The 18147-nt window shown below is 47.3% G+C and overlaps 1 protein-coding gene across 1 annotated transcript in view; it reads left to right on the top strand.

The window, feature by feature from the left end:
• KANK4 (KN motif and ankyrin repeat domains 4) overlaps nt 1-15145 on the top strand; it is a 91797-nt gene extending 76652 nt beyond the window's left edge. The window contains exons 9-10 of the mRNA XM_033225095.1: nt 5031-5231; nt 13895-15145. Of these exons, the coding sequence (XP_033080986.1) occupies nt 5031-5231; nt 13895-13999 (306 nt within the window). The 3' untranslated portion in view covers nt 14000-15145. The remainder of the gene's footprint in view (nt 1-5030; nt 5232-13894) is intronic.
• The last annotated feature ends 3002 nt before the right edge of the window (nt 15146-18147 follow it).

Raw genomic sequence — 18147 nt, 5'->3', positions numbered from 1 at the left:
CAGGCATCTGCCATCATGCCTAGCTAATTTTTGTATTTTTTAGCGATGGGGTTTCACTGTGTTGGCCAGACTGGTCTTGAACTCCTGACCTCAGATGATTCACCCGCCTTGGCCTTTCAAAGTACTGGGATTACAGGCGTGAGCCACTGCGCCCAGCCTCTGAATCTTTCATGGAGTGATTAGAAGTTGATTGGGGTTCACTCCAAAAAACGATCTTAAGACAGCAAAGGCAGCGCAGAGGGTTGGAATGTCTCTATTCATCTTCTGGGGCCCTCTGCTTGAGAACACAGGGTGGGGGTGTGGTCCTTACCCAGAAGTGCTTTGAGTTAGACAAGGCTCCACATAGAACAACAGGGACTCCTCAGAAGGTCATTTGCCCGTTTTTTGAACCTACAGGAATGAATGGAGTATGTTTAACTCTCCTTTCCCCTGGAGTGATCATAGATGATAAGGTAACTGTTAAGAACTGTGAAGAGTCTGGGCTTTTACCCCATGTTAAAGCTAACAAGGTGGCCTGCTACAGTTTTGTGGATGCTGGCAGAAGACATGAGACTTCTGTGCCCGAGACAAAGGGCCATGTATTACCCACAGCCGAAGCAGTAGCCACAGTATCAGCATTGCCCAAATCCCAGCTCTCACAGGGTAGTGTGAGGAGGGCCAGAAAGCTGAGCATGGAGTGGGTTGTGTTACAGGACAGGACCCCTGAGCATAGGGAAACTGAAGCTTTGATAAGGGACAGTAAGCCTGCCTGCCCTTTTCTCCAAAGAAGACACAAGGCTGTTCACTATATAAACATCCTTAAAAAGATAGTCTAGAACAAAAGGGCAGATTGTGGTGTGCTTTACTCACAGGATGTGCAGAAAAGCAAGAGACTTATGGAAAATGGACTCCTAACAATATACTAAGTACCACTGTCCCATACTCCCCCAGAGTGATTGTAGATAGTAACCCAACCCGATGGCAAAGTCATCATTGCATACTAATAGCAACCCTAGTGGTGGCCAGAAACCAGTATTTCTGGCTTTCTGGTTTTCAAGGTATTCTACTTACCTACAACTCCTGTTCCATAAGACTCAATACAGCTAATGTTTCATTTTTAACTAATGTTTCCCATAAATATGTTAATTATTTTCTAAATTGTCCCTCTTGTAAGAGGGGATGCTTGCAAGAGCATCAAAATCAACCCCTTCTTTGTACAGAGAAGAAACTGATACTGTAGGAAGACAAGGGACTCATTCCGGGTCACCACAGGAGGGGTGAGAATGCATAGCTGCAGCCATTCCCTTTAGCTCCCCCTGGGCCTTCACATGTGGAGAGAAGCGGAGGTACCAGATTAAACGGGAATACGCTGGGAGTCTCCTAGGAACAAGCTGCTTCTCTCTGGATCTCCAGGGCAGTGCAGCAGCATATAGTAGCTCTCTGTAAATGTTCATTGAATTAAATTATATTGAAAGGGACCAGGAGAACAATGAGGAAGGAAGGGGTCCTGCATCAGGCAGAGGGGCAGATGTGAGGACCATCTGCATATGTCATCTGGCTTTAATAACAGTTGGGGGCTGGGCGCGGTGGCTCACGCCTATAATCCTAGCACTTTGGGAGGCCAAGGTGGGCTGATCACTTGAGGCTGGGAGTTTGAGGCTAGCCTGGCCAACATAGTAAAACTCCATCTCCACTAAAGATTTAAAAAAAAAAAAAAACTTAGCTGGGCATGGTGGTGGGTGCCTGTAATCCCAGCTACTCGGGAGGCTGAGGCAGGAGAATCACTTGAACCTGGGAAGCAGAGGTCGCAGTGAGCCAAGACTGTGCCATTGCACTCCAACCTGGGTGACAGAGCAAGACTCCGTCTCAAAAATAATAATAATAGGCTGGGAGCGGTGGCTCAAGCCTGTAATCCCAGCACTTTGGGAGGCCGAGACAGGTGGATCACGAGGTCAGGAGATCGAGACCATCTTGGCTAACACGGTGAAACCCCATCTCTGCTAAAAAATACAAAAAACTAGCTGGGTGAGTTGGTGGGTGCCTGTAGTCCCAGCTACTCGGGAGGCTGAGGCAGGAGAATGGCCTAAACCCAGGAGGCGGAGCTTGCAGTGAGCTGAGATCCGGCCACTACACTCCAGCCCGGGCGACACAGCGAGACTCCGTCTCAAAAAAAAAAAAACACACACACAAAAAAACAGTAATAATAATAATAATAATAAAACAGTTGGAAAGAGGGGTCTGGAAACCCTGTGGTCTGGATAGTTCAGTAAACAACTGTATATATGTATGTATATACATGTATATGTATGTATCAACCTGGCATGCTGCCTCAGCCCTTGAAATAACCAGATCCCAAAACACTCCTATCTGCCTTATCTCTGCACCAGCAAGTGTGAGTGGTATTATTCCAGACACACAAATCATGCCCCAGTCCCCAGGAGCCATACATATATATGTGTGTATATATACACACACACATACACAAACACACACATATAATATATACAAGGTCTGGAAACCTTGTGGTCTGGATAGTTCAGCGACAAGGTTTCACCATGTTGGCTAGTCTGGTCTTGAACTCCTGACCTCAAGTGATCCGCCCACCTCAGCTTCCCAAAGTGCTGAGATTACAGCCATGAGCCACTGCACCCGGCCCTATGTATATCTCTACAGTCCTCTCACCCAACTTTATTATATTTTGCCCTCATGGTTTTCCTGGGTTCCAGGCAGGTCTCTCTGATGGGACATCAGGCTTTGTAAGGTTGAAGAATAAGGCAAGAACTGTTTTCTCTCCTTTTGGATCCCCTGAGGCCCTGAAAGCACTATCTTACATGTAAAAACTGCTGAGAATGGCCGGGCGCGGTGGTTCACACCTGTAATCCCAGCACTTTGGGAGGCTGAGGTGGGAGGATCACCTGAGGTCAAGATTTCGAGACTAGCCCGACCAACATGGTGAAACTCCATTTCTACTAAAAATACAAAAATTAGCCGGGAGTAATGACAGGCACTTGTAATCCCAGCTACTCGGGAGGCTGAGGCAGGAGAATGGCTTGAACCTGGGAGGTGGAGGTTGCAGTGAGCCAAGATTGCACCATTGTACTCCAGCCTGGGCAACAGAGCAAGACTCCGTCTCAAAAAAAAAAAAAAAAAAAATCGGCCAGATGTAGTGGCACACGCCTATGGTCACAGCTACTCAGGAGGCTGAGGTAGGAGGATCACTTGAGCCCGGGAAGCAGAGGTTTCAGTGAGTCGTGATCATGCTACTCCACTCCAGCCTGGGTGATAGAGTGAGATTCTGTCTCAAAAAAAAAAAAAAAAAATATATATATATATATATATATACACACACACACACACACATACACACAGACACACACACACACACATAGTATATATAAGAAAATCTATGGGAAATGGGAAATGACGGTCAATTTGTAATCAGAAAAATTACTACTGTACATTATTGTATTTACATCCTTTATCTCATTTGATTCCCACAAAAGCCCTGTGAGGTACACAGGACAAATCATTGTTATATATATATATTTTTTGTTGTTGTTGTTTTTTGAGACAGATCTTGCTCTGTTGCCCAAGCTAGAGTGCAGTAGCACAATCTCAGCTCGCTGCAACCTCTGCCTCCCAGGTTCAAGCGATTCTCCTGCCTCAGCCTCCCGAGTAGCAGGTGCCCGCCACCATGCCTAGCTAATTTTTGTATTTTTTTTTTTAGTACAGACAGAGTTTCACCATGTTGGCCAGGCTGGTCTTGAACTCCTGACCTCAGGTGATCTGCCTGCCTTGGCCTCCCAAAGTGCAGGGATTACAGGCATGAGCTACTGTACCCGGCCCCAATTGTTATATTAATTCTTAAAAGAAGGAAAACCAGCTGGGCACAGTGGCTCACACCTGTAATCCCAGCACATTGGGAGGCCAAGGAGGGTGGATCACCTGAGGTCAGTAGTTCAAGACCACCCTGGTCAACATGGGGAAACTCCGTCTCTACTAAAAATACAAAAATTAGCTGGGCGTGGTGGCAGGTGCCTGTAACCCCAGCTACTTGGGAGGCTGAGGCAGGAGAATGGCTTGAATCCGGGAGACAGAGGTTGCAGTGAGCCGAGATCGCGCCATTGCACTCCAGCCTGGGTGACAAGAACGAGACTTCATCTCAAAAAAAAAAAAAAGCTAGCCAGATGTAGTGAGTGGCACATGCCTGTGAGCCCATCTACTTGGGAGGCTAAGGTGGGAGAATCACTTGATCCCAAAAGATTGATGCTGAAGTGAGCTGTGATTGTGCCACTGCACTCCAGCCTGGGTAACACAGCAAGACCCCATCTTTAAAAAAAAAAGAAAAGAAAAACCAAGAATCAAGAAGACAGTGACGTGACCTGAATCATGCATTAGGGAACAGCAGAACTAGAGCTTGGACTTCCTTTCTGATTCCAGCTCATTGCTACGTCCGCCTACGATTACAGAGATGCCCAACATTACTGTCAATGTCTATAGATTAGAAATGACCACGGGACATGCAACCAGAGATCGTGTTGAGAGGGGAAGGTTCTGGGTATCCTTCAACAGAAAATTTAAGAGGCATTGAGCAGAGAAGGCTTCATGGGGAAAGTCAGGCTGGGGCAGGCAGTAAGAAGCCACGATGCTCAAGCACTCAACCTTCATCTGTTCCATCATTCCACATTTATCAGCACGTTCTTGGTGCTAGACACTGGGGAGACAGGGACAAAAACACTTAGTCCCTGCCATCAACAATGTCACATCCATGAGAAAGAGCAGTTGACAAGTTGCAATACTAAGTGGTGAGTGCTGTGTTAGGAATCCCGTGCCTGGGGAGTGAGAGAAGGCTTTAGAGAGGATGTAGCATTTGACTAATCTTAAAAGAGTAGAATTTTGCCAAGCAGAGAAGGTTATGTCCCATATCAAGGGCAGGAGACTCAGATCAGTGGTTGTGTTCTTGGAAGTCTCTGATGAGCACACCCAGGCTGGAGAGGGGGTCCTTCCCCACTGGCAGCAACCTCACCACATCCCTGTGGCTCTGCATGCAGGGAGGCCAGACTGCACTGATGCTGGGAGTCAGCCACGACAGGGAAGACATGGTTCAAGCGCTGCTTAGCTGCCAGGCAGATGTCAATCTGCAGGACCACGATGGATCCTCGGCCCTCATGCTGGCCTGTCACCATGGCAACGTGGACCTGGTGCGGCTGCTCCTGGCACACCCGGCCTGCGACAGCAGTCTGACTGACAAGGTGAGACTTACAGGCAATTACCAAGTAGCTGTTGCTGGGCAGGGTGGCTCATGTGTGTAATCCCAGCACTTTGGGAGGCTGAGGTGGGAGGATCACTTGAGACCAGGAGTTCAAGACCAGCCTGGGCAACATAGGGAGACCCCATCTCTTTAAAAAAAAAAAAAAGTAGCTGTTTAACTCCCACTCCTGAAGAGTGTCTTGCCAGCCAGCAAAATTCAAGGAACCCTATGGCAGTGCAACAAAATCAGCCTCCTAAAGCTGTTGTGGGTTTTTTTTTTTTTTTTTTTTGAGACGGAGTCTGCCTCTGTCGCCCAGACTAGAGTGCAGTGGCGCGATCTGGGCTCACTGCAAGCTCCGCCTCCCGGGTTCATGCCATTCTCCTGCCTCAGCCTCCGGAGTTACTGGGACTACAGGCGCCCGCCAGTACACCCGGCTAATTTTTTGTATTTTTAGTAGAGATGGGGTTTCACCGTGTTAGATAGGATGGTCTCGATCTCCTGACCTCATGATCCACGCGCCTCAGCCTCCCAAAGTGCTGGGATTACAGGCGTGAGCCACCGCGCCCGGCCTGTTGTGGGATTTAAATAAGAGGCTCAGTACAGTGGCTCATGTCTGTAATCCCAGCACTTTCAGAGGCCAAGGCAGGAGGATTGCTTGAGGCCAAGAGTTCAAGACCAGCCTGGGCAGCACAGTGAGACCCCATCTCTACTAAAAATACAAAAATTAGCTGGGCGTGGTGGTAGGAACCTGTAATTCCAGTTACTCTGGAGGCTGAGGCAGGAGAATCACTTGAACGTGCAAGGTGGAGGTTGCAGTGACCTGAGATCGCACCACTGCACCACAGCCTGGGCAACAAGAGTGAAACTCTGTCTCAAACAAAAAAACAAAACGAAACAAAAAATTAACCAGGTGTGGTGTTGCACGCCTGTAATCCCAGCTGCTGAGCAGGCTGAGGCAGGAGGATTGCTTGAGCCCAGAAGGTTGAGGTTGCAGCGAGCCACGATCAGGCCACTGCACTCCATCCTGGGTGACAGAGTGAGATCCTGTCTCTAAAAAATAAATAAATAAATAAATGAGATGATTCATGGTAAATGTTTGGAGTCTTAGAGCTGCAAAACCCACAACCCTAGCTTTTCGCAACACCATCCTGGGTGAATATACCCAGGTCTGGGTATATTCAGCCTCATTTGGTCACAGCAATAACAACATGTGGGCTTAGAGGCAGTAGCTTAGATGGGGAAGCTCTGCTATCCAATAGGGACTCAAAAGCCTTCAGAAGGAATCAAGCTTACAGAGTCATCTCTGTAGTCATTTAACTGAAAGTGCCTCTTGGACGCAGATCCACTTTATGAAGCAGCCCATTCCATCAAGCCGGCCTACTTGAAGTTGCCCTGTCAGTCACAGGCTTCTTAAACAAACTTCCTCATAAGGTGATGGCAATGATGATGATAACAATAGTAACTAATCAGTCACAATAGTAACCAATACATATGGAGGGTTTACTCTGTGTCAGGTACTGTACTAAGCATTTGTCGTGGACCGTTTAAACCCCACAACAATCTTGTGAGATTGACTGTCTTCCTACTGCCCCACTTTGCTCAAGGAGACAGAGGCATCAAATGGTTAGGTTACATACCCAGGATTACTCAGCTAGTGGAACCCGGCTCCATTAAACTCCTGGGCCCATACCCTTAACTGTTCCATCATCATCACTGTTGTCACAATGAAGCATCCATGTCTCTGGCTCCCTGCTGAATCCCCCACACCTAGTAGAGTGCCTGCCACATATCATTGAATCAGTCAACAAATGATTGAGTGAACCCCTAAACTTTGGAGGTAAGTCAACAGTAAGTGACCTTGTTCCTGATAATTACAGTAGGTATAATAATATTTCTAGAGTGCTCCTGGGAACTAAATCCTCTCCCTCTCAGTAATCCAGTGAGATAGATACTGATGAGAAAACAGGCCTGGAGATGTTACGTAACTGTCCTAAGATTTACAGGCTACTGATTCTCCGAGCAGAGATTCAAGCCTAGGTCTGACTCCAGTATCCTTAATATTAGCACCATAATTTAATGATTTAAGCAGCTGTCTTTATGCTTTCTTAACAGCCACAGTTCAAAGGGAACAAAAACCTGGAGAGGGGAAGAGAGTCCTCTCCCTGCCCAGGGGCAGCACCTCTTACTGGGCCACATTTAAACTACCCGGAGATTGACTCATCAGCAATTTAAGCTGCTGTGTCCCTCAGTCACACCCAGACAGCAGGCACCCATCCAGTGACTTTAGGTCCTGTGAACCCTACCTTCACCCCAAAGCCATTTCTGAGATCATTAGAGAGCACAGACCTTCTTGATATTCATTTGGGAACGGGGTAGACTACTAGAAACCAGAGCCTCCTCTTCCAAACATTATATGGTCAGACAAAGGATCTGTGCTAATGAGCTCCCTGCTGGGTTGTCCTGGGGGAGAAAGAGGCAGCCCTAATCTGGAACAGGCCTGTACATCAAAGGCCCCTGGCCCTCTAAGGAGTAGCCACTGCTGATGCCCAAAGAGGCCTGAGATGGGAGGCCTGTGGGACAGGCAGGCAGGCATGAGCTTTGGAAGTCCCTGGTTAGCTGGGATAATCAGGCAGTGGATCTGAGAGCTCTCCTAGGTATCTCTGGAGGTCTGCCACAGGTATGAGAGAGCCTAGTGGCTGCTTTCTGGTGGTGGAAGAGTTGTGGGATCTGTTGCATTTCAGACAACTCAAGCATGATTGTTAGAAGCATGGACTTTAAAAACTCATGAGACCAGGTGCAGTGGCTCATGCCTGTAATCCCAACACTTTGGGAGGCCAGGTGGAGAGGATTGCTTGAACCCAGAAGTTTGAGACCAGTCTTGGCAACAAAGTGAGACCCCCTGTGTTAGTCCGTTTTCACACTGCTGATAAAGACATACCTGAGACTGGGCAATTTACAAAAGAAAGAGGTTTAATTGGATTTACAGTTTCACATGGCTGGGAAAGTCTCACAATCACGGCAGAAGGCAAGGAGGAGCAAATCACATCTTACACAGATAGCAGCAGGCAAAGAGAGAGCTTGTGCAGGAAAACTCCCCCTTATAATAACCGTCAGATCTCATGAGACTTACTCACCATCCTGAGAACAGCACAGGAAAGACCTGCCCCCATGATTCAATTACCTCACACAGGTCCCTCCCACAACACATGGGAATTCGAGATGAGATTTGGGTGAGGACACAGCCAAACCATATCACCCCCTCTCTACAGAAAATAGAAAAAGATTAGCCAAGTGTGATGGCTTGCACCTGTAGTCCCAGCTACTCAGGAGGCTGAGGCAGGAAGATTGCCTGAGCCCGGGAAATTGAAGCTACAGTGAGCCGTGATCATACCAGGGAACGCCTGTCTGGGTGACAGAGTGAGACCCTGTCTCAAAAAAAATAAAAATAAAAATAAATTAAACGCGCCGGGCGCGGTGGCTCAAGCCTGTAATCCCAGCACTTTGGGAGGCCGAGACGGGCGGATCACGAGGTCAGGAGATCGAGACCATCCTGGCTAACACAGTGAAACCCCGTCTCTACTAAAAATACAAAAACTAGCCGGGCGAGGTGGCGGGCGCCTGTAGTCCCAGCTACTGGGAGGCTGAGGCAGGAGAATGGCGTAAACCCGGGAGGCGGAGCTTGCAGTGAGCTGAGATCCGGCCACTGCACTCCAGTCCGGGCGACAGAGTGAGACTCCGCCTCAAAAAAAATAAAAAAAAAAAAAAATAATAAATAAATAAATAAATTAAACGCTCATGAGTTCGAATCTAGGTTCAGTGACTTTGGGTAGGTGACCTAACTATTCTGGGCCTCTAGATGCTCATCTGTAAAATGGGGACAGCAGTAGACTCTACCTAAATACTATAATGTTTATAAAGGCTGAATCTGACATCTAGGAGTACACAGGGGATGGTAACTGTTTTAATTATGAATAGATGAATAGTGGTAGCTAAAACAAAAAAATACCACATCAACCAGCAGGGACCATGGCATTTACAGACAGTGTCTGGAGGGAGCAGAGAGAACAAAGGTCTGGAATTAGGGGAACCAATCAGAGTAGGGCGACCGACCCCCGAAGGGAGAAGCCACTGACAGACTTGGTTCAATCTAGTGGTTCTCAGCCAGGGGTGATTTTACCCTCTGGGGGAGATTTGGCAATGTCTGGGGACATTTTTAGTCACAAGTGGATGAGCAAATGCTCCTGATATCTAGTAGGTAGAGGCCAGGGATACAGCTAAGCATCCTACAATACACAGGAACAGCAAAGAATTAACACTTACCCATCCAGGCCCGGTGGCTCATGCCTGTAATCCCAGCACTTTGGGAGGCCGAGGTGGGCAGATCACTTGAGGTCAGGAATTCAAGACCAGCCTGGCCAACATTCTGAAACCCTATCTTTGCTAAAAACACAAAAATTAGGCCTGGTGGCACACGCCTGTAATCCCAGCTATCGGGAGGCTGAGACAGGAGAATCGCTTGAACCTGGGAAGTGGAGGTTGCAGTGAGCTGAGATCGTGCCACTGCACTCCAGCCTGGGTGAAAAAGCAAGACTCTGTCTCAAACAAAAACAAAAACAAAAAAATTATCTGGTCAAAATATCAATAGTGCTGCAATTGAGAACGCCTGGTCTAGGCAAACACTGAAATCCAGGTGGGTTTAGGTAACCAATCCTGGTGAAGTGCTGGATCAGGGAGAGCCAGGCCAGGCTGAGGACCAGGCAGGCTGGAGTTTGGGTAGGCTGTAATCCTGGAAGGGAGGGACTAGAGTGCTAATCAGGAGATGGAGGAGGAAATCTATCATGGCAGAAGCTGGAGCAACTTAGGGAAAGCCCAGCCAGCACAGTGGTGCCCAGGTAGTGCAGGCAGTGGGCCCACAGGTAAGGCGGGTTCCAGACCCCACTCATGGATGGGTCACATGCTGCCCACCTGGGTCAGGTTTGATTCACATGCAGATTCCCAAGGGTGGCTTTGGGGAGCACAGTGTCTCCATCCACAGGGTGAGACATTTCAGTGGTAAAAGGGAGCTTTTGACAAGGCTCTACCAAGTACCAAGGCTTGTCCCTGGTGCTTCACATTTAGGGGGAAAGTCTGGCCCTTCTCATACCCACCGTATCATTTCCATCTTCATCTTTCCTATGGAGGCTTAGATGTTAACAGCAGAGCTCATTTGGGAATGTCTTTGGAAAACTGGGAGAGAATTCATGTCCTGAAATTGGTTTATTTCATCAACATTTAAAGCTCGGTATAAATGCAGAACTCCCAGAACAGCTGGCCAGGCCCTTTCCCTAGATTTAAAGGCAATTTGAGGAAATCCATCACCCAGCCTCTTCTAGATCTCAGAGCCCACCCTTTAATTTGTCAGCTCCTTTAAAGCACCCATCAGATTGAAAACTTCTTGAAGGCAAAGATTATGCCTTGCTCATCTTTGGGTGATACATAGTGGGCTTGTGATGAATTCAAAGACACCCCCCTCCAACACATGGATACACACAGTTGTACAGTTGTGCCAGCTGCCTGCACACTTCTTTTTTTCTTAACTTCTTTCTTTTTCTTTAAATAGGGTCTCACCCTGTCGCCCAGGCTGGAATGCAGTGGCACGATCATGGCTTATTGCAACCTTGACCTCCTGGGTTCAAGTGATCCTCTTACCTCAGCCTCCCAAAGTGTTGGGATTACAAGCACGAGCCAGTGCGCCTGGCCAAGTGCAGATTTTTGAATCCCTGAAGTTACACGCAAATTTTGCACCATATCTGGCTAGTCCCCCATCTCTTCAGTCAGGATCTCCTAGAGCAGCTCTGGAGTGTTGTCGAGCAGGGGCTCCCACGCGAGCTGCATCGCATGGGCTTGTTCCCAGGGTTCTGGCAGAGGCATCTGAGGTACACTAACCCTGGCCAAGTTGTCTCTGTGGTCACACCTCCTAAGCTGAGATTCTGCTCTCCGTGTCAGCAGTCGAGGAGTCCACAGCTGCAGGCTGTCCTCCAGATGGACCCTGTTAAAAGGTGCGCCTCCCCTGGGACTGGTCCTGTGACTCTTCTGCGTAAATACTGTCAGCACATACTCTGTGCTTACACAGAGCCTCAGGATTGACAAGGCACAGCAGATGGAGCTCAGGAGCAGGAACTCCAGCCTAAGTAAACCCAGGCCCCTCCTTTAGGAGACTTTTACAGGACTCCCTGCTTAAAAGCTTTGCTTTGTTCCAGTACTTTCCAGTGTAAGAACCCATTCACTAGGATTTAGATTCCATCAGCTTGAATGAATACCATTAGGTTCTCGTGCAGCATTCTCTCTTTCAACAATGCTTGTTGAGGGCCGACCAAACGCCAGGCTCTGGGCCAGGTGCCAGCATGCAGTAGTGAACAGGCCAGATCAGATTCTTGACCTTGTGGAGACCGAAATTTATCAAATAACCCCACAAATACCAACATATAGCAAGTGGTAAAAGAAAAGTCTAGGGAGTCATGAGGGCTTTTCAGGGAAAGAACTTTGTATGTTTTGAGAAGCCCATGTGCCATCTTTGGGGGTCCTACTGAAACGCCACTTCCTTCCTCTGCCTCCCCCCAGCCATCTTCTACCCCACCCTGGCACACAGTGGCCGTCCTCTGCCCTGAGCTCACTCTGTTCCTGTCTTCTGACTCGTTTAGTGCTTTGCCATGCTTTATAGTTATTTGCATGCGTGGGAGCCCTGATGGCCACTGGATTCCATCCCTGTGCATGGGAAAAAGCCTGAAGTGTTAAGCTGGGTGTTAACACTTCCTACCTGCTTCTGTGAAAGAATTGTCCACATTTTAGGAAGTAAATCTGTGCCTATGCAGTAGAGAACAATCTAGTGGGATCTTGGGTGTCCCCTACCCATCAAACCCTTTACAGCAGCAAAATGTTGAAATATTCACAGTAGGCCAACAGCCTCAGGTCAGATTTCAGCTCCCAAGAAGTTACCTAAAGAGTGTGGTTTTCAGAGCTGTTGAGAGTTCAGAATTCTGGACGTGAGAATTGCAGCTGCTCAGTCAGGCCGGTGGTGCCTGATGAGAGCCCTCTGCGTGCAGCTTCTTTAGACAGTGGGACTACCAGCTTCCTGCATTGCGTGTCAATGTAAAGAGTGCTGTGGCATCACAGATCAGGAGGTAAAAATGTGCATGTCCTTCAATGCTCTGAGCCCACTTCTTTTTATTTTATTTATTTATTTATTTATTTATTTATTTAGAGACGGGGTTTCACTCTTGTTGCCCAGGCTGGAGTGCAATGGTGTGATCTCAGCTCACCTCAACCTCCGCCTCCCAGGTTCAAGCGATTCCCATGCCTCAGCCTCCCGAGTAGCTGGGATTACAGACATGCGCCACCACGCCAGGCTAATTTTGCATTTTTAGTAGAGAGGGGGTTTCTCCATGGTGGTCAGGCTGGTCTTGAACTCCCGACCTCAGGTGATCCGCTGGCCTTGGCGTCCCAAAGTGCTGAGATTACAGGTGTGAGCCACCGCACCCGGCCTCTGAGCCCACTTCTAAGAGTCAGTCCTTAGGAAATAATGAAAAATAGGAAAATGCTTTTTGCACTAAGATTATGATGGCAAAGACTTGGAAACAACATAAATTTCCATTGAAAGGAAGTTATAGAATATTTCCATAATTAGTAAAAATTAGTAAATTATGGAATATTACACAGCCAAAAAGAAAAATCATGCATTATAATGGCTATGTAAGAATAAAGAAAAATCTTATAGCATATCATGGTAAATTAAGAATTAAAGCAAATTCAAAGTCGATATACAATATCATTCCTTTATTTAAAAACCAACAACAGGACAGGTGCAGGACGGGACAGGATTACAAATTCACGCCTGTAATCCTAAAAGTTTGGGAAGCCAATGTGGGAGGGTCACTTGAGCCCAGGAGTTCAAGACCAGCCTGGGCAACATAGGGAGACCCTGTCTCTACAAAAAATTTAAAAAAAAAAAAAGAACCAACAACAAATTTGTTCAGGAGAAAAGATTGGAGCAAAACACACCAGAATGCTAACTTTCACTTAGATACGTGTAATGGAATAGCAGCAGTTATTTTATTTCCTGTTTTCCAATTTAAAGTAGAAAAAAGTGGGGCTGGGCTCAGTAGCTCACACCTATAATCCCAGCAGTTTGGGAGGCCAAGGTGGGCAGACCACTTCAGCCCAGGAGTTTGAGACCAGCCTGGGCAACTTGGTGACACCCCATCTCTACAAAAAATACAAAAATTAGCCAGGCATGGTGGTGTAATCCCAGCTACTTGGGAGGCTGAAGGTGGAAGATCACCTGAGCCCAGGAGACGAAGGTTGCAGTGAGCTGTGATTGCGCCACTGCACTCCACCCTGGATGATAGAATGAGACTCCATCTCAAAAAAAAAAAAAAGCATTAAAAACCAGATGACCCTTCTTTATTTCTAAGTCACAGATTTCGCAGGAGTTACTGTTGTTTCTGTGGAAGGGACCGCATTTCTGGTGATCCTCATGCCATTTGAATCTTCTCCTCTATGGAGGTCTCTGGAAGCCTTCACAGACACCTGTGTCCCAGGCATACCCCTACTCCCAACTTGCCCTTCCCCGCTGGGCAGGAGGCAGATTGGATGATATTTATTTCTCCTTTCCTTTTTCTCCTATAGGCTGGCCGCACAGCTTTGTCCATCGCTCTGAAGTCACCCACCCATATGGAAATTGCTGGGCTTCTGAGAGCCCACGCGGAGCAGGGCAGGTCCCTGGGGCTGTAGGGGCTGCAGAAGAACTGGCGGTGGGGAACAAAAGCCTTCTTCTCTGGACTCCTCCCTCGCCCTTGAAGAGGGCGGAGGTCACAGGCCAGAGAGCCACCCCTCTAGAGAAGAAACTATGTCAAATATGCACATACATTCCTGTTGTATAATTCTGCTCATTAGAATGCTTTGTAGTTTTTGCCTTAGGCCAAGCCCCAAAACTACACGGGCTTCAGAGCAGGGTTCAAGGTGCAAGGTGAGGGGTACATCGGTGTCATCCAAACATCCAAAACATCTTCAGCCTTGAATTCCTCATGACTCTACCCTCTGTAGCATTGCGTAGCAAGAAGGCAGGCAGGAGCACATTCGCACATTAGGAAAGCAATACTTTTTACATGGAATTTTAAAGTGCACTATCTTTGTTTTTTAAGCAAGTGTATACAAATATGTCCCATTGATATGCATGTCTAGAGATGGGAGGGGATTTAAGTCAACCCCCTGGCAAGCATTCTGTAGAGGACCCTAGAAGGATCACCATGCAGACTGGTGAAACTGAACAAGGACCATTTGGGAGATTTGTTTTGATGGGGTTGACAAAGAAATCTAAAATTCAGACAAGGTAGGAAGAAGCACATTGGCATCAATGCTGTATATACAGTCTTGACTATTTCTGAGTCATCTAATGACTCCAATGTGCTCCAGGGAAATTGGAATTAACTAAGAAATGTATTATCTAGTAGGTTAGTATGTAATAAATAAGAAAAAGAAATTCAATCCAGTGACATACACCACATGTATTTGGGCAGAGTCAGATTCTCTCAGCTATTTTGAGTCTGCAAAAGAAACAAAAAAAAGCTTCCTCCTGAGGATGGGTTATTGTCATCAAGAAGCCACCACATTTCCTGCATAGCTGTACCCATTACCTATGGTAATTCCCAGTGCTTTCCCCTCATATCCCCTAGAAGCAAATATCTGTTCTAAGGTTTTCTGGGACTTGTGGCTGCAGAGCCTTCAAGCCTGGAAAGCAGCAGAAGCAAAGGAGCCAGGCAGGGCAGGGCAATCCTTTCCGAAGCTTCCATATTCCCTGGGCCCAGCACATGCAAGGTTTATATGGTCAGTAGCTCACATGAAGTCATCTGAATATGCTCTTTCTTTAAATCTCTTATGAAAAAAAAGAAAACGGCCGGGCGCGGTGGCTCAAGCCTGTAATCCCAGCACTTTGGGAGGCCGAGACGGGCGGATCACGAGGTCAGGAGATCGAGACCATCCTGGCTAACATGGTGAAACCCCGTCTCTACTAAAAATCCAAAAAAAAAAATAGCCGGGCGAGGTGGCGGGCGCCTGTAGTCCCAGCTACTCCGGAGGCTGAGGCGGGAGAATGGCATAAACCCAGGAGGCAGAGCTTGCAGTGAGCTGAGATCCGGCCACTGCACTCCAGCCTGGGCGACAGAGCGAGACTCCGTCTCAACAAAAAAAAAAAAAAAAAAAAAGAAAACAAGAAGTAGTGTCAAAGTTTGATGAGCTTTACATTGGAAATGCAAAAGCTTGCACTCTCATTTTGGCTGGGATGTCAATTTGCTGGGTGCCCCTGCAGTGAGTCATGAAACCTCCTTGGGCCCCAATTTCATCATCTCTAAAAACAAAAATTATCATACAACCTACCTCCTGGGGGGTGCTGCACAAGAAGCAGCTGATGGAAGTTTTGAAATACAATTTGTGGCCGGGCGTGGTGGCTCACACCTGTAATCCCAGCCCTTTGGGAGGCTGAGGTGGGTGGATCACCTGGGGTCGAGAGTTCGAGACCAGCCTGACATACATGGAGAAACTCCGTCTCTACTAAAACTGCAAAAATTAGCTGGGCATGGTGGCAGGCGCCTGTAATCCCAGCTGCTTGGGAGGAGGCAGGAGAATCGCTTGAACCCAGGAGGCGGAGGTTGCAGTGAGCTGAGATCATGCCATTGCACTCCAGCCTGGGTAACAAGAGTGAAACTCTGTCTAAAAAGTAAAAATTTAAAAAAAAAAATCCAATTTGTAACCCATTAGGGCCATCTATAGAAATGGTACAGCAAACTTCTTTATGCCATTGTGATTCATAAGAGAGGCTCGGCCGGGCGCGGTGGCTCAAGCCTGTAATCCTAGCACTTTGGGAGGCCGAGACGGGCGGATCACGAGGTCAGGAGATCGAGACCATCCTGGCTAACACGGTGAAACCCCGTCTCTACTAAAAAATACAAAAAACTAGCCGGGCGAGGTGGCGGGCGCCTGTAGTCCCAGCTACTCGGGAGGCTGAGGCAGGAGAATGGCAGGAACCCGGGAGGCGGAGCTTGCAGTGAGCTGAGATCCGGCCACTGCACTCCAGCCTGGGTGACAGAGCGAGACTCCGTCTCAAAAAAAAAAAAAAAAAAAAAAAAAAAAAAAAAAAAAAAAAAAAAAAAAGAGAGGCTCAGAGTCCCAGAACACAACAACATGTGTTGATGCAACTCAGAGGTGGAGACAATGGAGCAAATAATGAGCAAAAAAAAAAAAAACAAAAAAAAAAAAAAAAAAAAAGAGGCTCAGAGTCCCAGAACACAACAACATGTGTTGATGCAACTCAGAGGTGGAGACAATGGAGCAAATAATGAGCAAAAAAAAAAAAACAAAAAAGCTTTAAATGGGTTTATTTTGACCTCAAAATACATTGTAAGAGCAACGTCCTATGTTAATAAATGTTCTAGCCCGGTGCCTCGCGAACATTTATGTGCATACAAATCACCTGGGATCTTGTTAGAAGGCAGTAGGTCGGGGTGAGGCCTGAGACTCTGCATTTCTAACCAGGTCCCGGGAGATGCTGATGCTATCGAGCCACAACCACACTTTGAGTAGCAAGCCTCTGGCCTATCCTTATTGTTTGTTATATTAAAATGCTGCCTCCCAATCTTCTGTCTCAAAATTTCTTTGCATTTCTCTGCTCTTGGTTCTTGGGAATTTGCAGTGTGGGTCTTATTTGCTATTGTCTTCAGTATGGAGCCTGTGTCCTGTGTTGCCTGTTTAGGATTTATTTCTACATTTCATATTAGGTGGCAACTTTCACTGGGTCACTTTAAAAAAATGAAATCATAGTAAAAACAACTTATTTACCAGGAAAAGCAAACTGGGTTTCCTAGGGCTTGAAGACTACTTACTCATCACTATCAAAAGACTGTCCAGGCCGGGCGCAGTGGCTCAAGCCTGTAATCCCAGCACTTTGGGAGGCCGAGACGGGCGGATCACGAGGTCAGGAGATCGAGACCATCCTGGCTAACATGGTGAAACCCCGTCTCTACTAAAAATACAAAAAACTAGCCAGGCGAGGTGGCGGGCGCCTGTAGTCCCAGCTACTCGGGAGGCTGAGATAGGAGAATGGCGTGAACCCGGGAGGCGGAGCTTGCAGTGAGCCGAGATTGCGCCACTGCACTCCAGTCTGGGCGACAGAGCGAGACTCTGCCTCAAAAAAAAAAAAAAAAAAAGACTGTCCATCCTTTCTGAGGTTTTTAATAATTTTATTTTAATCTCGAGGTTTGGACATGAGCATATGATCTCATCCTTTATAACCATTTCTTTCCTTTGGAATGTCTGAGCTCAGAATATGGTGAGATGAACAAGCACAGCCTGCCTTCCTGTCACTGTCCCTCAGCTCTAAAATTCATTTTAAAATATCTATTGATTGGGGTGCTGAGGCGGGCAGATCACTTAAGGTCAGGAGTTAGAGAACAACCTGGACAACATGGTGAAACCTGTCTCTACCAAAAATCTTTAAAAATTAGCCAGGTGTGGTGGTGTGTTCCTGTAATCCCAGCTACTCAGGAGGCTGAGGCTGGAGAATTGCTTGAACCTGGGAGGCAGAGGTTGTGGTGAGCCAAGATCACGCCACTGAACTCCAACCTAGTCAACACAGCGAGACTGTCTCAAATATATATGTGTGTGTGTGTGTGTATGTGTGTGTGTGTATATATATACTGGCCAGGTGCCCGGCACTGTTCCCAGCACTAGAGACATCACAGTGAGTCCAGTTCAGTCTCCTGCCTCACCATCCCCTAGGGAAAACACATAGAAGGTCAAAGGAAGCCCAGAGGGGTACCACTAAAGGGAACCAGAGTTGGCCTTAGGAAGTCAAGGGAGGCTTCTGGAGGAAGGGCCACTGAACTTAA

This window comes from Trachypithecus francoisi, unplaced genomic scaffold, assembly GCF_009764315.1.
Source record: "Trachypithecus francoisi isolate TF-2019V2 unplaced genomic scaffold, Tfra_2.0 Lachesis_group12, whole genome shotgun sequence".
Classification (NCBI taxonomy): domain Eukaryota; kingdom Metazoa; phylum Chordata; class Mammalia; order Primates; family Cercopithecidae; genus Trachypithecus; species Trachypithecus francoisi.
The sequence above is the reverse complement of the archived record's forward strand: the minus strand, read 5'-3'. Positions and strand labels throughout refer to the sequence as shown.